Raw genomic sequence first — 24573 nt, 5'->3', positions numbered from 1 at the left:
AACAAAAAAGTCTTCAATATTCTACTCTCTGTAAGGATATAAATATGGTGTATAAAACTTTTTATCTTTATCGCTACAATAACTTATAATTATTTATGTAATTTGTGTGTAATATGAACGGTAATGTTCAAAGCCGAGGGCTGACATTCGGACGTGCCGTCTTCTGATATCTTGATGGACTTCTTATGCCTTCTTGATATGCCTTTAGACTCAGTACTCGTTGTTATCAATTATAAGGCCAAATAATAAATCCGAGCAAAACAATGTATGTATGTAATGTATTAACTCATACGAATTACAATAAACTATTACAAACTAAAATTGTTGCCGAAATGTTTATGCCTTCTTTTACGAGTAGTATACGATTTAACTAATGCATGAACTTGTTGGCCGCGACATCAGTAGCGAATTCCAATGTTGTCGACCCTAATCGAGTACTGGTAAATTATCGAATAGCTTAATATGTTGGCTACATATAAGCAACTTAAGAAAAAACACTCTTATATACTACATTTTTGGAAGTCTTCTAATAAAACCAAAATTGCCCACAATGAAATCGCTATCACTAAGTTACACTATCCACCTCTGTCTCCATCAGCTCGATCTCATCTCGGACAAGCACTTACGACGCCTAGTTGTCCAATGGTAGAAGGGCAAAGGACATATCTAGTCATACAACCTCTATGCTTTTTCTCCAAAGAGTAATGCGTAAAAAACGTTAAAAAATTTCAACGATATTTCAAAGTGTGTATTGAAGATTGAAGATGTTTTTTTTTTATATTTTTCGATAAAGCAACTCGCAATCAATATATCGTTCTAGTTTTTAATAAATATAATTTATTAACAGATTTATTTGTCTGAAAATATACATTTCTTTTACGTACTCAAGATGATTTAAATTGAAAAAATAAATTATATATAAAATAACATATTTAAAAAATATATATACAAATTCGAGACACGGTCACGAGAAATCTTAAATCAATTTAATCGCCCTACATTTACCTGTTTAGTGAATCAAGTGGCAGAGCTGCATCAAGGCTTCCAATGCAAAATAACAAACCTTTCCTTTTACGCTTATTAACTCGCAGACAGACTTATATCATCAAAATAATTTCTCAAAGTAAACCAAGAGCAGAGGAGACAAATCCTAATTTCGTTTATTAGTGCATATGTGTTAAATCTTCCAACGAATTATTAAATTGCTCGTAGTCCAACAAATTCAAGTGAAATTTCGGACACATTTACGGGACTGGGTATATGAAATCTAGCACACTATATCGAAGGCATAAATATATTCAAAATGAATGTTTTTTTTTTTAATTTTGGTAAATTACATTTTCGCTTAATATATTTTAATTAGTAGAAAAAATCTATCAAAAAACAGTGATAAAAAAAACTGCGAGTGATGGGTTTATGGTGTTCCTATTTATTGCACATTTTATTTGTTACAAAACCAAGTAGACTAAACTTATATTTTAGTTCTAAATTATATAAATATTTCTCATAGACTATATATTATAACAAAATAAGGTGTCTTAAATTATTTTGGTAAAGGCACGTTTATGAGTTCTTCGTACGGAACAACTAGGAAGAACTTTTCAATCGTACGTATCGCTAAATCAACAGAATAATCAACTATAGGCTTCCCGAATTCTTCTGCTACCGTCTTCCAATTTTCATTTAAGAACTTTAAAACTGTTTCACCTGAAAAAAGATAACATATTATTACTATTACTAAATTTATATAAATTAAAATTAGTATTTCATTGATTTAAGTCCACCGGTTAAGTAGGCTTCCCCGATGAGTGTATGTTTTTCAACGTTCTGACATGTTATTGGTCCATTTAATGTATTGCCACTTTCAATCATAGCTTGAAACATTTTTATTTTCTTAGCCTATTTTGTTCTGGATAGCAAAAAATAAATTTACTTGATATGACGCTTGACGATTTTAACTCGCATCAAAAAACTCGCTTATACCTAACAACCGATATGTTTGTCCAGGCAAGGAATAGGCAACCCAACGGCTGCACATTCTACACGTTTGATACGTCGAGTCAGTGTAAAAAAATCTTATTATCTCGATGTTGCAACATTTAATTAAAAATCATATTTTAAAAATAATAAATTAAAAATAGTCTGTCCAGAATTTTTTAGAAAACCCATTCTTGACATATTTTCTAATATACTAAATTTGTTATAAAATATGTTTCATTCTATTATTAGCTCGGTTAAGGTCGTTTTGAGTTCGGATCTTAGATTATAAGTAATCTACCTAGATTGCCTAATAAATTCAATAGAATTTATATAAAAGAGTTATTTGTATGCAATATAATAAAATATCAATGTTTAATTCAAAAATAAATGTATTATGATCACTTGTCATGTAATATCCTTGTATGTATAATATCTGAGGTCAATCAACGGTTGATACTATTGATTATGCAACGCATTCACGGTTATCCGTTATAAGCCGGTTTGAATATATATTTTTGCGCAATTTTCTAGACGAATATAGAACGTTTATTAAAATATTAATGAAGATATTCGACACAAAAGAGCCTTACTCTTTAAAAAATCTTTCCTCCAATTTTTCTCGAGATACAATAAAGGAACAAAATTCCTTCAGACATTGGATTTTGGTCGCACAAATTATGTAACAAAATATTCTTACGCCTCGTTGTCTTTAGTTTGATAAGGTCTTTTGTAAGAAATACGTGTCAATTAATTCATTTCCTTTATAAAATACTAGCAACTCGCCCCTTCGCCGGCTTCGCACGGGTGCAATGCTGATACTAAATATACAAAAGAATGTCTTTATATATAACGTTCACAGTTGCACTTTTTTGTCATTGCATTTTAAATCTGTAATATCTTCGAAAATGTTAATTTAAATTACATGCTGTAAAGGGCCATATTTATCTATATTAAATGCACAATGTAGTTAAGTTTAAGTTACTAAATTGGATCAAGATAAATGCTGTATTGCTTCAAATCACTTCGTAAATAAGCCATTGTTTCGCGTAAAAAGTAAAGGATAACAGTGGTTATTATGGGTTGTTCTTAAGAGATAGATATATACCAACGTAGACTTTTTTGTAGACCTTTTTATGGTGCACAATACTGTAGTACATGATTTTGATCTATCTCGTAGGGTTTAGCGAGCGTTTGCAATGTGAGCGCAAAAAATGTGTTTATTTACGACATCACATATAAAACCTCTTAAATAATCAGTGTTTCTCCAGTATATAATGCATGTATTGTGCATATAATCACCTTGAATTACACTACGTATTAAAAATTAATACAACTTAACGTAAACGCATTAAAATCCGTTTCGTAGTTTTAAAGACCTAAGCATTCATAAGGACAGAGAGACAGCGGGAAGTAAATTTGTTTTATACAATGTAGTGATATAAAATATATTTTAATACTTGAAATATCATAAGGTCTAGTTACCTATTAGACAAAAGATTGCTTAAGGTTATGTGTTTAAATCTCAGGTCGGGCTAAAAGTTTAGTTTTTCGGTCAAAGGATTCACTAAAACCCTGAATTGGGAAACTACCACTGATAAACTCGCGTGCCATGTAATGCCGTCCTTCTGGATTATGAGGGTAAACGAATCACAAAATTACACAATAATATTTCCGCACACGGTTAGCTTTTGAGGCCGTGGCCGAAAATCATTCAGGAGGATTATATTTTGCTATATTTTTTCTAAGCTTATAAACATGAAACATATTTGAAAAAGGTCTTAAATAATAGTATTATTTAAAAATGTATACTTACTTAATTCTTGACTTTCTTTAAAGAGATTTTTTAGGTCGAACATGACACGATCTCCGTAGTCAAATGAGTATTTGTAGTTTTTAAGGGCGAAGTGATTGACTCCTTGTTCATCTTTGATATACTTTGTGTTGATGTCAACTTTCATTCTGAGGTTTACTGGAATTAATTAAAATTGAAATAAAGTTAATTAAAAATATTATTTAGCCAATTTAATTCAAATTTCACTCCGTTGCGTAAAGTGATTGTTTTTTACTTTTTTTTTATGTTTTTTTTTTTATGGTATATATTTGTTTTTGATTTTGTTTGTTATTGTCAACTGATTTTGATGATACTTTGTTTATTAAGAGATACTTTAAGATTGGTTTCGTGTAAATTTCAATGAAGATGATCCTTCTGAAAGTAAAAGTGGAAAATTTTTGACTCCTGATACCCAATATAGTTTGTTTTTTTAATGTTTAAGATAAGAACAGATTTCAGATAAAATTGTTATTTGCTTCGAGTTTTCTAAATTTATTAAAAATATAAAATCTCACCTAATTTTACTTTAGCGTCACCTTCTCCGTTGATTGGGAAAAGTAAGATTTTTCCGACGGCATCATATTGTCCTTTGATGGTTAAGTTACAGTGGAACTCCAATACGAAATGTCTTTTCTCCAATTCTGATCTGAAAATTATATAAAATGTATATAATATAACATATAATAGTAACAGTCTGTAAATTTCCCACGGCTAAGCTGAGACCTCCTCTTCCATTGAAGAAAGGGTTAGAAGCGTATTCCACCAAGTTGCTCCAATGCGAGCTGGTGGATTTACATGTCGCTGAATTTTGTTAAAATTAGACATTTTTTCTTCACCGCGTAGCACGAGATGAATTATAAACATAAATTATGCGAAAAATCAGTGGTTCTTGCCTTGGTTTGTACCCGTAATCATAGGTTAACATGTACGCATTCTAAGCACTTGGCAATCTCGGCTCAAAAAAAGTTTACGTTACTTTTATTATAAATCACGAGTTATTTGATACCTAATTAAAATCTTTTATGAGAATCTTAAATGTCATACGTTGAAATTAAATGATCACGTTACTATCAAGGGTGAATAGCCAACTGCACAGGAAATATTATAGTGCTCATATTTGTGACTTTTCAATTTCCTCACTCACATAACATATTAGGTGTACCAAAGAATTACCAGAGATTTGAAAAGCTTTCGAAATTTAAGATAATTTGAATACAAATGGTACACAAAATATATATGTTTGCAATACATTTCCAAGAGTGGTACATTAAAGTTTATTCTGTATAAAAATATATGTATATATATCAACATTTTATATCAATTGTACGTTACTGCATAACTATGTAACCGTACTTGACCTTAGTGAGGTAATAAGCAATCATTCAAAATGTTGAGGACATTTTAAATTTTATAAGAAAATTATCTTTGGATTAATCTAGAAAAACAAATTAAAAAAAAAAAAAAACAAAACATTCAAATGAATATAAATCCAATCGAAACGATACAAACTTATATTTTTAAACTTGAGCCAAAACCAGTTTTCGCATAATAAAGCGTGATTGCTTATTACCTTACTAAGGTCAAGTACGGTTACATAGTTATGCAGTAACGTACAATTATTATAAAACGTGGTAGCTCTATAAATATGTAAACATATTTACTTACCTGCTCGAATTAATACGTAATTATGTTATTACAGGTATAAGTTCGAAGACAATGCTTTAATAGATCTGATCTTAGAAACTCATTAAATTATAATTATAATAAAACATAATTGAAATACTCATCAAATAACTATGTTATTGTATTTCAACTTATACACTTCATTTATTAATAAGATATTGTTAAAAATAGGCGTTAAAGTTTTAAATTATTTTTACATACTAATCTTTGTTTCAGTATCTTGCTTGCTTGTATAAAGCTGTGGATCCCGAGTTCGATTATTGCAATTCAATCGTAGCCTAAAGTTAGGACAATCGCAGCATGTTATAGAGCTCCGTAACGGTAACCGAAATAAAAATCTATCCGAAACCGTTACCGAATCCTATAAAGAAAATGTTTATGATATATTTATTGCTTATTTGTATATTTAAAAAGAGTAGCTAAATTTGTTTTTAAGGCTATTGTAATACCTAATACCAAAAAATTGTATACAAATAAAGTCAAACTGTTACCATTTTTTTTTCACAATTTTAAATAATAGAATATTCGTAATTAAAATAATCCGAAACAATGGGATTATCCGAAATAATTTTGTATCCGTAACCTTATCTGACGCAGTAAAAATATTATTCACATATCCGTAATCCATATTCAAATCCAAAATAACATATCCATAACGTCCTTGGTGTGCAGCTTTGCACATCCTCGGAAACTACGTACCTATATCCTCGATCTTATTCTGTCCAATCGTGTCATGGCATCATGAGAGAAGTACCTGTGCTTGCCCATGTAAAATTTGCCGCAGAGACAAGTCATCGCATCGAATAAGAATTTTAATAAGATCATAATTTATGCGATGGTTTAATCAATTTAAAATAATAAATTACAATAAAGAAATATCTATCGAGAATAGTAATATAATTGCGATAATAAATCACCAATCTAAACTCGATAATAATCTATTAAAATTGATTGATGACTTTTAATGTACATTAAAAACAAATTTAACAAATGTTGTTTATAACCTAATGAGCTACAGTAAATTATTTTATTTATGACCAGCTAATGGTCGGCATGCGTATATCTTTTTAAATATCTTTTTAAATTTGTTGTTAAACTATTATTGGAGACTTGCGCTAAAATAATCTTAGTGCTCAAATGTATTGCAACTGTCATGGCGTTTGCTTGAACCGAGGTTAAAACCTATAAAAGATGTGCCAAAGCGCCATCTAGTGGCGAGTTACAATAGAGTGGATAGTATAAATAAAACCATCTCTATAAAAAATACATATTTTTTTTATATACAATTTCATATTAGTGAAATGGTGTTAATGTCTATTAATATTAAACTGATATAGCAACAAGCATTTTTATATATAATTATTATTTTTTAAATATAAAAAACAAAATATATAAAAAATAAAGATATTTGCTTATGTAGATGAAATTTGTATTGAGATTTTGGTTATAATGACGATAGTATAAATTGTTTATCAAATGAAAACATTTTTGTTCTGGTTAAACGTATTCTATAGTTTTGAATAATAATAATGATAATGATAATAAAAAATCTGTATATGTATTCGTGACCACGTTTGACATTAATTTTGATATCACATTTGACATTTTAATTGTTACAACTAGAAATGACAACAAAATCATGTCAAATAAATAAAACAAAGGAATTCAAACAATATTTTTTTTGCTAGATCCGAGACAACGTATCTTTCGAACGATATATGTATGTAATCAATGAATCGAGAGTACTTTCGTAGTATACTGAATGAAAAGATAATTAAATCGCTAGTTTGATATTAAATATAAACAGCTTTTCTAGTTAGTCGAGAAATAAAGTGTAGTTCCAATTAACAGATCTATACATAATATATTAAAACCTGATCACAATTATATCTCGAAGCTTAAATAACGAAGTCTTGAATTCGAGTTGAGAGAGTTGTCCGATTTAATTACAGTATTCCTTTTCATTTTGTAGACAAATTCATCGTTAATAATTTATTGCGAATTGTTTAAATAAAAAATAAAAATTCCTTAAATACCAAAATACTATATGTTATATTATTATGTTAAAATAACATTCAGAGATAAAACCTTTTACAAAACAGAAGAATAAGTAAATAATAAGAAAGCGTGGAATTGAGTTTTCAATCATTTCCATTCATGACGTGTAAATTGAATCGTATTTAGTTGACAGTGTATTTTATTTGAGACGAATAGTTTGACAGTGATATCTGAAATGTCCGCATTTTTATGGTGCAATTTGTCACGTTCGATTAAGGCTGGTAATCAGCCAACGTGACCAACTGTGTCAATCCATCAAAATTTGACCGGCGACTGATTAACTTCAATCGGTAACTTGAAAGCGTATAAACATGCAGGGTAGGTATTCTATCTATGATTTTATGATTATGCTGAATTATACAACCGTAATTTAAAATGTAATTCTATTGTATTTGAATGTTTACAACATAACTTAAAAGGAGACGTGACTTCGTTGGTTTAATTGTTAGCTTATGGAATCTTATGCAATGCTTATGGCTGTAATTTTTTATGTCTTGGGTTCAAATCGTGGCTCGTTTCAGGAAGAAATTTTCATTAGCAGGCCTGGGCTGTGGATGTTGGCTATGTACCACCAAAAGCACGTCAAGCTATTGAAGAGCGTATTCTTTCTCAGATTATGATAGTGAGGAAATAGGATTAGACCTTCAGTGTATATTCTTGTTATGTTATGAAGCAAAAAAAAACTTACATAACATTGTCAACGATGCACTTCCTGAAGCCCGTAACTTTTCCTTGATAGAACGTCACTTTGAGACCGTTTAGAGGTATCGAAAGTTTCTCGATAACAAAGGGGTCTAAAGATGGAACGCCGAGATGTGGAATGCCCTTCACAAATTCAGGGATCGCATCTTGTGTTGATTTCACCAAACATTCTCTTGTGGTTGCGTTGCAGGGATGTATGAAGTCCGCTGCAATTAAAATATTTGTCGTATTAGAAATATAGGGTCAAAATTTACCGGAAAATATTTCTATTACAAACTATGGTAACAACTAAACATCGACTGATCATCTTGATGTGTTCACTAAGTATGAATGTACGTATTTTCGACTATTATGAGATAAAGATGAAATAAGAATAAAGAATGTGACTTAACTAGAAAAATGCGTTATCTAGTATTTGACGAGATAAAAATAAAACCATTTTATTTTATATTTCAAGGTAACAATAGTTATGCCTAAGAATTAAATTTTTTTATGATACTTTGCAAATATAGCAATGAACTTTGTAAACAGTACGATGACGGTACAAGGTATGTTTTATTTGAACTATAATGTTTGTTATGTTTTCGTCAGTTAAGTGTTAATTGCATTTTATTCGTTTGAATTGAAGAAACGGTTTCAATTAGTGCGTGTACATTTGATATGTAATGTCAATATTTTTTTAATTGATTTTTTTTTTAATTTCAAGATAAACTAATATTTTGAAAAAAATGTATTACGAAATAAGATAAAAAAGAGGTTTAATTTAATTTTGTAATTAATATTTATATTAATATTTTGTTTTTGTTGTCTATTCTACGTTAATTATAAAAAAATATAATGATTTCGTAAAGTTTTGGTAAGTAACTGATTCCCAACATACAACTAAGCTAGTTTGAGATTCAGGCCTAACATAAAATTGAAAATCCTATTATTTTATTTTAACAATACGTTACATTCCAATTGATAGACTACGAAGATTTTAATTTAGGTCTATTTCTAATTTGATCAAGTAATACTAAATATTCAAGTGCATAATTTGAATTTTTAATTAATCTTGTGTTCACCGTGAAAGAAAACATCGTAAGGAAGCCTAAAAGTAATGAAATTGTGCCACGTGTGTATCCAGTAATCCGCAGTGGATTAGCGTGATGGTATATGTTCCAATATATGTTTATAATTTAATATAAATATTCTGAGAGTAATTTAAAGGATGGTAATGATATACTAAATTAAATCTATATTAAAAGCACCAATTCTGGGCAAATACCTTTTCATCTTATACGGAAAATTATTCGGAGTTCAATTAACCGCGCTGCTCAACCACGTTTACATTAAAATATATTTCGATACGTGCAGATTTACTCACGATGTTTTCCAAACTATTTATACGATTCCTCTAGTACAAGCTGAGGTTGTTCTCTTCCAATAACTACCGTCTCGATGCCATTTTGATTCAGTAATGCAAGGCTGTCTTGATATGGTTCGATGCAAGGTTTCAAATTAAGCCATTTAAGGTTTTAATTGTGAGATAAGTTGATTATCATAAGTGGACTTTATTAAAAGCCTGTTAAACGGATTACAGTACAGAATATTAATTATAATATGCAATCTCGTGTAAGCCGCGCCATATATTGTTCATGATACGAGAAAATCTTCGGGTTTGTGGACGGCGCTTCGTGCAATTCCCTGTAATTGCATTTCAGATCCTCAGCAGAGTAAACAAAGATAATTAAATAGCTATCAAGCCAATATATGTCTTATTGTTATGTAAATAAAGACTAATTGATTGATAAACAAAGTTGATTTTGTTGTCTATCGATTGTTATGGTTAGAGTACCTAAACTTTGACTGATGATTGCGGGTTCAAACCTCGGCAAGCACCTCAGAAATTTCATTTGCTAATTTGCGTTTATCGTTCATTTCGTGTTTGGCGTTAAGAAAAACATCATGGTCAAAGTCTGCCACACGTATATCCGTCAACCGGTGTTTTAAAAGGAATAAGCTAGAAACTAGCATAGCATAGTTTTTATAACTTTTAATTTTAAAAACATTCTAACTTGCACTTACTGGCTGTTATATTTTTAAGTATAATATGGATTAGTATTTAATCACCGTATTTGATATTGACATTTATTAGCTGTACAACGAAGATAGACTAGTTAGAACATACAGATTTTAAGCAAAGAGCGTGGGTTCGAACCTGCAACAGTTTCATTGAAATTTCCTTTATTTGCTTTATTATTTCTGTACATTTAGTAATATACAATTTTAAGAACGAGAAAGAAACGAATTAAATAAGAATTAAGTAACAAAATTATCTGTATAAAAAGGTATATAATATTAGGTTAGATATTTTGTACGGACTCCCTTACGGGTAAAAAGCCTCCTCCAAGGTATATAATTTTTCTCTGTCTATGGCTGTGATTTTACCTGCCGTCTCAACTATTTCATCTGCCCATCTGGTACATAGTCGGCCTCTGCTCTTCGTGCATTATGTATATGTGTATAATATACTACAGGTTATTTTATACCTTTATGATATTTAATTACTATAAAATTATTACAAATATTGTTCATCACATACAGTTACTTGTGACCTTTTAAATACATAATCGTTTATATGTAGTCATTTGTTGTTTTTGTTGACAAAATTTATTGTTGACATTGTCCATTATGTGTGTAAATTAACACGTTACGTAATAAAATTCTACGACTCTAAACACGAATAGCATTAATTTAGTAAAATGTCAAGTTGTTCAGATCAATGTTTTAATCATAAATACTATTTATAAATGACCTAATTTAAGTCTTAGCAGAAGAGTTTATATATGATTTTTTTAGGCAGTAACAAAAAAAATGTCGTATATAAAACCAACCGAAACCGCGCGAAATGTTTATGTTTAAATGTTTAATTTCTACACCCTCAAGGAGTGAATTAAAAAAAGTAGCCTTCGTCAAACTATCACTATACCAAATATCATATAAATCGCTTCAGCGGATGAGGTGACAGACAGAGTTACTTTCGCATTTATAATAAGTATTGATGTAAAATCAAATAAAATATTTTCAAGTATCAAACATTAAACGAAGTATGAAAATTTAAATCTTAATCTTAAGTACTTATTCGTTTCATTTTAGCAGCTCTTACATCTTGTTGACCTCTCATAGTTATCTCTACGTTGATAAAGCACAGACTAGAAGCTAAGAAGATCTTCAACAAATCATTTATATTTTTATTCTAGCTAAGTTTTTGTTTTTTTGGTATTATAAAGTAATTTATCAGTATTTAATATTTTTATAGTATACATAGTGATTGTAATTTCTTTTGCGGGAATTCTTTTTTTTATATATCAGCGAGGAACAAAATATTGGAAGACTCTGCATACGGGTCATTGATGCCTACCCCCTTTGGAAATAGTTTGCCAGTTGCGTTGGATTCCAGCAAGCATGGGTGGTGGAGTCACTCCACGCTGTAAGTATTAATGTCCATTTTTACTGATATCTACGGGTTGATACGGGACGTTTTTCTATCTCAATACTCCAGGTTCCACATTTTTATATATAGTGTTAACCTAGTTTGGCCATTGCGGCTATTTTAGTTCACAATGCACACTATGTACATGGGCACCCTTACAGTTGAACTCTCAATCCCTTACTCTCATTGGAAAGCGCAGACTTTCCGTAGTTTCCGAGGCATGAGTGATTAAATCACAGCCAATATCCAAACACTGGGCTACTATTGAGTATTCTCTACAGAAAAACCCAACAACTTTTTGGGGATTCAACCTTTAACAAAGCTGAACCCAGGACTTCCGGGTCTGTGGCATCCATCAGTACTACTTCGTGGCTTAACTACCCCATTTTGACGGTATAATATTAAAGTAATAAAAGATATTTGACCTTAAAAATTAAAATAGTCGAGAAGTATAATTCATAATACCAAAATCACTATTAGCCTTGAGTGAAATAACGGTCACGATAACTTCCGTAGCTAACATTTATGATGGGCCTTGTCTTTGCATTGAACAAGGTTATATGTATGTTATACGTATGCAGGTTAGGACGAAGTCTATATATGGATTAACTACTGATTTGACTTTGCTTTGGGGTAACGCAGCCGCTATCCATACTATATTTTTGCTGCAGAAAAGGGCTATTCGCGCAATCTATATGCTAGGAGCCAAAGAATCATTAAGGTATAAATTTAAAGATATCAAGATATTAACTGTTGCTTCTCAATATATATTCTGTAATGTTTTGTATGTGCGGAAAAATATTAATGATTTTATGAGAAAATATGATTCTCATAGCATTGGTACAAGGAACAAACACAAACTTGTTACTCCTGTTACTCGACTGCATAGAGTCAATATCTCTTTTGTGGGGCGATGTATACGACATCCCAGAAAGCGTTTAAAATGCTTCTGTTGCCAAATTAAAAAAAATGTTAAGGAACGCTTATGTGCGAAAGGGTACTATACAATTAGTGAGTTTATGATTGATAGCACACCTTGGGAATGAAACGATCGCCTCCTGGCTATTTCTATTCATACCAACAATATACATATGTACTTAATTAGATTGACAAAAAAAAGACCCGCTGAGTTTCTTTCGCCGGTTCTTCTCAGGTCAGGGTGTTTCCTTTTCCGAACCGGTGGTAGTGTTTAATTTGACTATCGATAAGTAAGTATAATGCTTCTATATTGAATAAAGGAATTTGAGTTTGAGCTTGCTTGATATTTGAGTGTAGTGTAATAGTGTAGTTGCATGAATCTAGATATTTTAATTATGTACACCTCGAATAATGAAAAATAAATAAAATATAAGCCAATAAAAGTCACAATTTAATCTACTTTAACTAATTCTAACATACATTTATTTAATACACGGAATACATTTTTATCATTCGTTCAAAACACTTACATTATATCGATAACAGATATTTTATTTTTATTTTATTTGGGAAAAATCTTGATTAATTACTATAGCAACACGAATGGCTTTCTGAAATCAGAAATGTTTATAATATTCATATTACAATAATTGCGCAAATAAATATTTTTAACACATAGGAGTATATAGCACTTTTGTCATAAAAATCCACTGAAGGACATGCCATTGAAAAATCATGACATAATCATTTTGACATTTCATTTATTTAGACATTTTGAGTTGTTTTGAGGTGTTAAATCAAAAGGTTATGCATGTATTTTTAATTCAAAAATAATTGGTAAAAAAAATATCCTCATGTAGGTTCCGTATTTCTGACAATCTATACTAATATTATAAAGCTGAAGGGCATGTCTTTTGGTTGAATTGTGCTATTCCTTGGAACTACTAGTCCTATTTGAAATAATCTTTCAGTGTCAGATTATGTTACCAATAGACAGCAGAGTATAAATGTTGCAAAAAGGAAGGGGTAGGGATTTTGATCAAATGTTTTACATAACATTTGATCAAAATTAAAATTTCAATACAAATTTTTCTTATATCTGTATCAATTTATCTTTAGGGAAAACGTGTACTTTTTGTAGAATACTTGCTTATGACTGTTAAATCGTTCAAACATTCTACATACAATTTTAATAGATGGACTGGCGTCTGCTTCAGATTATTATGGACGTCTTCCTTAAAAAAATACACAAAAATGTTATCTTGTCTTAGTGTCATCATGGTTAATGGCTTTTATGGTTACAGACTGAAATGTTATTTAAGCCCTATTCGAAATGTATTTCTAGTTTATGTTAATTATAAAATAATGACGTAGGTAAATTATTAAATAATAGTTTTATAATAATCATTCATATTATACAAGTTATTAATTTGTGTATTCTGTTATCTTTGTGGATCACTGCCTGTCCACTTAAAGCACAAATAGATACATACATAAAAGATTCCGAGAAAGTAAAACCCTGTTAAATTAGGTTGATACCATGTTTAAGAAAATTCCCTCCATTCACTTTGTGTATATATGTACGTGTGTGTGGATGCGTTTGTCGTGATAAATAGAAGACTTCATCCGATGTTGAGTAAAGAGATCATACAATCAGTTTATACACAGTTATACTTATATCATAATGTACAATGTGGGTGTAAGTATAATACCACTGCTGGTACGTGTAGTTTGTACCGTATTATCCTCTTGCGGATACGGAACAAGTTTCCACCATAGATTGATAATGTCAAAGTGGCTTTCGGTTACGGTTATATGGAAATAATTAATTTGTTTATTTGACGCTATTTTGATGCACATTCATGTGTTTGAGTACATGCACAAGTGAGTAAGTTTTTGGCCGGCTATATATTAAATGGGTATGTTACATCTAAGGTCATCCGGCGTTCGCGTGTAACATTTCCTTGTTTTAAATATCATAGCATTCGTAGTAAAGGTTAGCTGCTAACGACGTTTGTAGTATTAAATATTAAGATTTTATTAATACTCATTATCGACGATATAAAAATACGTTTTTTATTAAGTAATCGTAAGAATTATTAACATCAAGTCCTTAAATATATACAAATATAAATTAAAAATAGTTACTGTACAAATCCTGACAAACGAACCAGCCCTCCTATCACCAGTGGAGGCAATAAGGCGAGGTATTATACTTTTAATTAAGATTTTTGCACCATTACTCGAAGGGCCAAGTGTTTCAACTTCGACACGAATATTTAGATCGTTGTTTTGCTTCAGCATTCTCCAAAGCGGCTTCAGCTCTTAACATTGTTTCTCGGATACGAGACGGGGCCAACGTGTCAACACATCAAGCGTCTCACACAAGGGCCCGTCCACGCTCCCAAGGAACTAATTTCAGGTCTCTTACCATAATCACGACTAATTCCACGAGGCTCAGTAAGAGCAGGAACATCGATGGAGGCCAGAGCCCTTTTTATTGTGTTTTGAGCAAAGATTGTGGGTTAAACCCACCACCGATTCACCAGTGAGTTTTCATGTGATCGAAACTTGCTTTTGATTGATATTCTACAATATTTATGTACACCAATCTGTTTTGTCTGGTACGTTTGTAGATTCAAGACGAGTGGGTTTGGCGTTGAAATATAAAAATGAGGAATGTTTGAGTGGACAGCGCGCATAAAGAATGTGCAGCACGAAGCTTAAAACCCAAGGCAGAACATAGGCTGCTCTTAAAACCAACGACACCCTTTAATGTGCGGGCGAGAACTAGTAATTAATTGTATACATACTTTTTTATGTTTGTGATAAATGAATTTATAATTTAACATTTTAATCCAGGACTTATACTCGCGGCATTTAATTTAATTAACGCCTTATTACTCGTTTTTATTTGCTTAAAAACAAGCCACATAGCCTTCAGACTGGTTTTGTGTTATTATCTGCGCAAACGAGATATTGTTATGAAATTAACGAACCAAACATTTTATGTTGACGTAATTTAGTTGATTATTTAAGCATCATGTTGTTTTAAATTCCGATTTAAAACTATTATTTTATAGTACTACTTTTATAATCTAAAACCTGTTACATAATAGACAAGCTTCTTTTTATTTTTTCAAATATTTTGTTTTATCACTGATTGAAATTATGTTAATAACATAGCTGTGAAGTTTGTTTATGGCACATATATGGCATAAAAATATCAATTGGCAGCACTGTCCATTAACATTGGCGCCGTAAAAAAAAAAAAACATTCTTTATATCGCCAATGGGTCACCAATCTTAGAAACTGAGATGTTATGTACCTTGTGCCTGTAGCACTGGCTCACTCATCCTTCAAACCGAAACAACAAAACAAAGTATTGCTGCTTGGCAGTAGTATATTATAGGATAAGTGACTGGTATCGGCACAGACTTGCTTGCACAAAGCTCTACTCATCGATTATTTAATGATAATTAGTTATTATGAATTATATATAACATAATCTTAACATAAATTGATAAAGCTCGGTAAACCAATTTACGGAGATAAATGTATCTTTATGCTAGTTATATCCTATCCAGATTATAAATAGTTTAGCTGTTTTTGCGCGAACCGATCGTAAAAAATACAAATTTAATATTACTCATAGTTGTTGGATAATGTTTCATAATTATGTTAATAAATGGACAGCACGTAAATAAATTTTAAAATTTGACTAGTTGTTCTTGTGATCATCGCGTTCAGCTATAATAAGTCTTCTTAATAAATCTATGTAATGTGTTCGACACTCGATAGGTTTTTATTTATTTATTTATTTAAAATCAACCGTGTAATGTTGTTTTTTACTTATAAAACAAGTCTAGGTATATCCCAATTTTCATATCTATGTATTTCAAAACTTACGAACTTTCACTATGAATTTCACCGTCTACAGTGATGAACTTTCAAAAAATCTTTAACATGTGTCTATAACTAATTAACATAAATTTAAACTTAACTTTAAATAATAGTGACCGAAATGTACCTGATACTACAGTATTTTTCTGAATCACTTTAGACTCACAACTTTAGCGGAATTTACATTTGTCGTCCCTGACAGGGAGACTCAACTCCGCAGCATACGCGGTTAGAAAGGTTGGACAACTGACTGATGTTTATACTGCTCGATTAGTATACTTTGGTTAATTTCATAGTATTATATCTTCCAGCGTTTTGCTTGAGGATAACTCTACAGATGAAAATGGCTTGAAACTGTTTTTATCCTATAAAAAAAGCCGGTCTATTTATAATCTTGGAGCTTGGAGTCTCTTCGGATTGTTTTTAATAAGTTGCCTTATAATACATACACCAATATTATGTATATTCACAATCTTTTTGAAAGACACGGTGACTATCATTGTATAGTCAAAAGGAGGAAAGAAAAACTAATAACAACTAGTCTCCGACTTCGCAAAGTTAATACATCCTTCCATGGGACGTGATATTCGTTTTTATAATAAGATCACACACTTATTTTTTAACTTGGCATATTTAAAATTTAAAGCGAATCTTAAAAAAAAACATTGACAAATAAGGCATATTACTCAAAACAACGTTATACAAAAGATAAAAGGCGTGGACTTAGTATTTGTTGTTTTCTAGACAGAATATATAATAAACTAGCAATCCGCCCCGGCTTTGCTTGGCTGCAACGCCGATACTAAATATACTACAGACTGTCTTTATAAACAACGTTCACAACACAAACCGCTATGTCCCTGCATTTTAAATCCTAAATTTCTTCCAAAATATTCATTTAAAATACAGCTTTAAAGGCCCATATTGACCTATATTAAATGTAAAATGTTTTTAAAATACGTAATTTGATAAAGATTAATGCTGTATTGCTTGAAATCGCTTATATAAGCCATTTTTTCTTGTTAAAAGGAAACGATAAAAATGATTATTGTGGGTGCCTAAGAGACATATACATCACCGCTTCGCGCACCATCGCATTTTTTGGAGACCTTTTTAAGGTGTACAATACTGTCATACATTATTTTGATCTATCTCGTAGGGTTCCCCTAGTATTTGCAATTTAAGCACAAAAAATGTTTATTTAACACCACATTAGAAACTCTAAAATAATTAGTGTTTACTCTACTTATTATGTATGACTTATAGATATAAACTTTCCTTCCTCTTGAATCACTCTATCTATTAAAAAAAACCGCATCAAAATCTGTCGCGTAGCTTTAAAGAACTAAGCATACACAGGGACAGACAGCGGGAAGCGATTTTGTTTTATACTATGTATTGTATTGTATATTTAATTTTACTTTATGGACATACTCTATAATTGGAATGGTAGGCAAGAGTAGCGACTGAGTTTTTTGCCGGTAGAATCTGGTTTCCGTACCGGTGGTAGCTTTACTTTTAATTCAACACATCAAAAATCTTTTTATGAGCCTACTTGACTACGAAAAATATTTTATTTGATTTATTTCTAACATTAGAGATGAAACTTGAAAAATAGTAGTTTTATTAAAACTACGCATTCTGATATAAGTTTTCGTCTTGTCTCAATATAAAGAATATATTTTCGGGGAGAAGATATTCATAGATTATAATATAATAAAAATATGGTTTTATGGTATCAATTGTCAAAGAAATTACAGTTGCTAGCGCAAACTCAACTTAAAAAAAAACGTACTAAAACGTCTTATACAACTTTTTTTTTATATATAAAATATGTAGGCGAACGGATAAATGAGGAACGTAATAGTTACCACCGAGAATGGCATATACAGCATGTACCATGAATAGCACGCGTAAAACATTGACACTCTAAAAAATATCAATCATCCCTTACAAACTTAATGTTGGCACATTTTAATCAATCTTAGGAATGAACAACTAAGTATATAATAATAAGTATATAATAATTTTTTATCAAAAAGTATTTATGAAATATATTACATATTATAATTTTATAGAAGTATTTAATAGTCATTTAATAGTCATTACTATTAAAACTAAATCAGTAATCATTATTATTCTAATTGCTTTCTTTAATTTATTTATATAACATGTTGTTTAGTTTTGATTGAAGACATATTTATGTCTATTGAAAATTAATTTTGAATCGTATAATGTTTATCGAAAATAATTTAACTCCGTATTAGGAATTCCCAATCATTCAAATCTGTATTTAAATTAAAAAAAAATTAACATAATATACCACTCAAATATCATTCATATAAATCTATATAACTATTTATATTTAGCTAAAATTAAGAAAATTTAATCAATATTTTTTATAAAAGCATAGTATACGTATATCAATTACTTTATTCTTTATAATTATATGATTAATTTTTATTTATTGAAAATATAAAAAGTATAATGGGCTTTATATATTTAAGATTAAAAAAAAAATACTTACGCGCCAGTTTCGCATTGCCTAAGCCGCAAAAACAGAACACAATACACAAAACAATACCGAAGATCTCCCTTAAAATCATGATTGTTTATTTTAACTCGTCTGTGTACGGTGGATTCACCTCTGCACCGGTCGCGGAGCAAATAACTGCTATATATCGTCTAACCGATAGATATTAAACTTTCAATCTGACATTGTAGCCGACCGGTTATAGGTGGACCTTAACGCGAAATAAAAAATAAAAAAAATACAGGCGAGATAAAACATGACTCTTTTGTTCAAAAGCGTGCGACCCTGGAAAAAACTGTAAAACTGTAAAATATATGTATAAAAGAGTACATCATTGAATTTATTAAAATTATTAATGATTTGCTGGTATATCATATTTTTTTGTGTGTAAGCATGTATTTAAAATTTTATCGTTCACTGCTGAAGATGATAATTAAAAATGCACTGCTGCAACAATATTTTATTAGTCTCCTTACTTAAAAGGCTACAAGTTTCCAGGTTTCTGGGTTCAAGTTTACGCAATCGGTAATAGATTTTGTTTTTTTTTTTTTTGTTAAAATATCACACAAGAGAAAAATCTCCCATTGACAGTCAAAAGTACGGGATAGAGATTACACCTGTGTTTTCATATGGTCGGTATAGGGCTTTAGTAAGCATACCTATGTTGCAATCATATTAAATTTTCTTTAATTTAATATAATTGCACATGAGTACCTATATATATATATGTTTATTTTTTTTTGACAATTTTTGTTAAAAATATTAAAAATGAAATTCACGTAACCAATTTTATGATAATTTCATGTAATAAAATGTTATGTTATTATGTTTATATGTATTTATATGTCTATTCGATTCAAATATATTTCCTCAAATACATACTTAAATTTCTTATGTTCGTTTAGTAAAAACATATAGGTATAGATGGTCGATCACCGTCGGTCATAGACACTGGCACCAAAAGAAATTTCAGTAATGCACCACTACGAAACTAAGATGGATAAACCCCACCCACACATCAGATAGATATCAATACTGATCTGGGTACCACCAAGTATAATTTTTTCATATCCGTGCGCTTGTCAAAAATAAAATTATGTTTTCTTGTTTGAATGAAGTAAAAAAAAAACTTTAATGCCATTAATTATCTTAAACCGCAGAAATAAAAGCTTTAATTTATTTAACGATGATGGCCTTGGTTCGTTAGCATAAAAGTCTTTGACCTCCAAAATGTAATATTTTCGTGATTGAATTAAAAACGAATTTTAAAAATGATTTTGTTTTTAAAAACAATTTATTTTAAGTAATTAAAAAGCGATTTCATTGTTTTGTTCGTTTTATATACGTATTTAAAACACAATTATGATGTTTTAAATATTTAAATAATTACGTTAATTATACAAAATTGATCTTGAATACGGTTCTCATAGAACAAAATATCAAGATTTTTATAGATCTATATATCACTCAATTTTTATCAGATAATATATATCACACAAAATTTTAATAGTACTCATATGCTATCTCTCTCTTTAAAAAAATAACTAATTAATCGTGTATTAGTTGTCATCTTAGTATAGATTAAAATATAATTAAAGTTAAAAATTAAAATATTTATTTTTTTTTGTTTTATGCTCCATCGATGAAAGTATTTATGCTGAATGAACACAACATGTATAATTAAATTTAAAAAAAGCAACTTACGCGTAACTGTATCACTTAACCGTATAGGGAATAAGTTGATATCTCCAAAAACCGACTTTAGCATGATTTTTTTTATAGAATTTCTAAAGCACTCAAATAATTTCTATTCACAAGATAAAGAAAAATAAACAATTTTGACTTTGAATCGACGTGACTCCTTGGAATAAAAAAAGGTTTTGAGTGGCGGTCAAGTTGCTACCGGTCGTTTGGAAGTAGAATTTATGTAGTTCAGTTTTTACTGTCGTGCTATAAATAAATAAATCAAGAACTATTTTTAGCCCAAAATATACCTGATTTATTAGTAAATCGCATGGTAGATGAAAATCTTGAAAAAAGTGTGTTTTTTTTACTTCTTCTTTGATTGGAACATAAAACTTTTTTTCTTAAACTACGTAACTAACATAAAACGTTCAGGAACATTTTTAGTCTTATGTAAATCAGGAAACCAACGGTACCATCCAGCAGCAATACTTATTATTTTTGTATTTCGGCTTAAAGGGTGGGCGAGCCAGTATAACAACAGGTACAAGGGACATAACATCAGTTCTTAAATTGGCGCATTGCTTATGCAGGAAATAGTTAAAATTTTATACGTCGCTAATGTCTATGGTTAGTGATGAACACTTAACATCAAGTGGCTCATGGTCGATCCACGTACCGATGTCATAAAAAAAGTTTTTTTTTTTTTTTTTAAATTATTTGGTGGTATTCCCAAGTCTTAAATACTTATGGTTCTCAAGTGTAACACTTTTTTATTGATTAAAGCTTATTAATATTAATAATAATATTTTGCAGCGTAAAAACGCCATTTTCAGCAAATCACGCGATTGAAAATACAGTCGGATAGGATATTCATTCTTATACTTCCTTTAAAATATAAGTAACTACTTGTATGTGCGACTCTTTTAGTTGGGTTAGGTTGGAAAACCAAAATTATAACATAACATTATAGTGTTCACCTGACTATGTAACCTTTAAAACTGTGTCTTGTAACACTTATATGTTAATTTTTATGAACGCCGATCATGAGGTTCCGGGTCGCCTGTAGGATTGGGTAAATAAACCTTATTGATTCTTCTTGCCAGCAACAGCCTGGAATGTAGTAAGGTGGTACTGTTCTACTCTCATACAGCTCTCACTACCAACTTACTCTAGCATTCGCTCTGGATCGCTCTGGGTCGAACTTGACATAGGTAATCATACTTCTTAAAACATACCTACAATACACTAATATATTTTATTGTAAGCTCGTACGCTCATGAACATATACGGTGAATGAACCTAGCACAATATACAAATATTACCAGATTCATTATATTGATAAGAATTATTTTTAAAACTTTATAAAATAAAGCATTATAATGTTTTATTATATTGTTTTATTAGCAGAAAAAATTAAATTCAGTATTTTAAAATTCGAAGGCGATTATGTGTCGTCATTATTGAAATAGTGTACTATATTTACTAATTCTTACGCTGTTATTAGACTAATGTTTATTGTATTATTGTAACCAAACCCTAGCAATAGTATAGCTGTTTGATATGTACTACAATGAATGAATAGTGGATTGACAATCTTGCATAAAGCCCCACCAAATGGGTTCCAGTCTTTATTTAGTTTTCATTTATTTTATGTAAACTCAATTCTGTGCTCTACTTTTAGTTTTATTATAATCTATATTTATGAGTGAATAGAAAACGTTATTCCTCTTTTATACAAAAATAAAGCAGACGGAGGAGTATGAAATTTTACACAATTTATATGGAAAAGAAAGGCAGACATTATTACAGCTTTTATGACATTAAGGTTTTTTATTACAACAATGACAAGGTATCGCCCAGCTGAGCCTCATTTTTCCTATCTTTCAAACCAATACATGTCACATTTTTATTAGCAATGAATAAAGCTCAAATTTAGACCAATCAGCGAACACTAGTATACATAAATCATGGAATACCTACACGCAAATTCTAAGTTTAGTTATTGAACGCTTAGAGTGATATACTTTAATAATTAAGTTAACATATCAGTACAATCATACAAGCTAATGGTTCATTAAATATAGATACCAGCTAATTGATAATTGTCTTACCTAATGGCAAACTATTATATATTAAAATGAAACCATTTTGATGATAAATATTGAAAACATACTAATATTTATGTTTAGTTTAATCAATTAAATAAATCAAATATTAAAATTATAAATATTTGAATTATTATGCTATGAATATATTTTGTATGCAACGTTAAATATTGATACTAATTATTTAAAAAAAATATGTAATAAGTATTAAGTAACTATTTTTTTAAGTATTAAGTAACCCCAGTGGTTAGAACACGTGCATCTTAACCGATGATTTCGGGTTCAAACCCAAGCAGGCACCACTGAATTTCATGTGCTTAATTTGTGTTTATAATTCATCTCGTGCTCGGCGGTGAAGGAAAACATCGTAAGGAAACCTGCATGTGTCTAATTTCAACGAAATTCTGCCACATGTGTATTCCGCCAACCCGCATTGGAGCTGCGTGGTGGAATATGCTCTAAGCCTTCTCCTCATAGGGAGAGGAGGCCTTTAGCCCAGCAGTGTTGAAAATTTACAGGCTGCTAATAATATTAAGTAGCAATATAGTTTTTTAGTTAAAAAAAAAATCATGAAAAAAATAACCTATAATATAAGCTTAAGCCGAAAGTGTACATGTCACAGGTTTATTAATTACTTATTTGATTTATACTTTATGCCACAAGGTATAAATAATAAACAACATAAGAGTACCAGAAAAAATGCTCTTATCGCTAATAACGATCTTATAAAGACAACCATTTTTTATATATACCGTCAATGAGTCACCTGATGGTGAGCTGTCACCGCCGCCCATATAAGAAATACTAATCATTCTTTATATCATCAATGCACCACCAATCTAAGCTAAGATGTTAAGTCCATTGTGCCTGTTGTTACACTGGCTCACTCAAACCGGGACACACCAATACTTAGTAACCCTTTGGCTGTAACCTTTGATAGTTTTTTTTTTTAAAAGAACAGTTAAGTGCATTTATATTTAGTAAAAAATTACCATTTTTTTTTTACTTTCATTACGAAAAGCATTGTACGGTAGCCTATTAGATTAAACGTACTTCCCGCGGTTTATCTAAATACTTCTCATAAGATCTCATTAAATTATAGACAACTATATGAAATATAAATCATTCGTCAGTTTTAAAATGGTTTCCTTTCAAACCTCTTTAGTAAATATTTTTTGTGTAAAGACTTTTTGTTACAAATGTCACTAAGATTAGATGATTATTTAAGTAGTCGTATATTTAATTTAATTTACTATACCTATTTACTAATAAAAATAAATTAAATAAATGTAATCGGTGTTGATAGAACTTTATGTTTAGGCAAGTTATACGAAAATAAATGAGTTGTAAAATATATAGTAAACTCTATTTGTTAATTACATGAAAATGATTCTAATACACTTTTCGAGGTCCATCGGCTTTGAAAACAAATGATGTTTGACATTTTGTCAAAAAATCTACGATGTTTTTCAAACATAAATTTTTCAACACTAAGCTTCTATTCTTTTCCTAAAAGATAGAAAATTGTGTGATCCTGTGAAAAGCAGACAAAAAAATATATTTTTTAAAACAATAACCACTAAATTTTATGGGACGGTCTTTATTATTTCATAATGGATGTAAGAAAAGATAATGTCTTCTGAATGGTTAAATTACCTCCAAACATAAATACTTCGCAGTGATGTGTTAAAGTTTGCA

At 30.1% G+C, this 24573-nt stretch overlaps 1 protein-coding gene across 1 annotated transcript; it reads right to left on the bottom strand.

Moving 5' to 3' along the window:
- Nucleotides 1-1448: 1448 nt before the first annotated feature.
- LOC125066723 (circadian clock-controlled protein daywake-like) lies at nucleotides 1449-19308 on the bottom strand. The gene is made up of 5 exons (XM_047674958.1): nucleotides 19079-19308; nucleotides 8241-8460; nucleotides 4327-4457; nucleotides 3794-3949; nucleotides 1449-1707 (listed from the first exon to the last, which is right to left on the bottom strand). The coding sequence occupies exons 1-5, from the start codon at nucleotides 19155-19157 to the stop codon at nucleotides 1544-1546; spliced, it is 750 nt and encodes a 249-aa protein (XP_047530914.1). The 5' UTR covers nucleotides 19158-19308; the 3' UTR covers nucleotides 1449-1543.
- Nucleotides 19309-24573: the final 5265 nt, after the last annotated feature.

The sequence above is a fragment of the Vanessa atalanta genome, chromosome 10 (genome assembly GCF_905147765.1).
Source record: "Vanessa atalanta chromosome 10, ilVanAtal1.2, whole genome shotgun sequence".
Taxonomy (NCBI): domain Eukaryota; kingdom Metazoa; phylum Arthropoda; class Insecta; order Lepidoptera; family Nymphalidae; genus Vanessa; species Vanessa atalanta.
The sequence above is the reverse complement of the archived record's forward strand: the minus strand, read 5'-3'. Positions and strand labels throughout refer to the sequence as shown.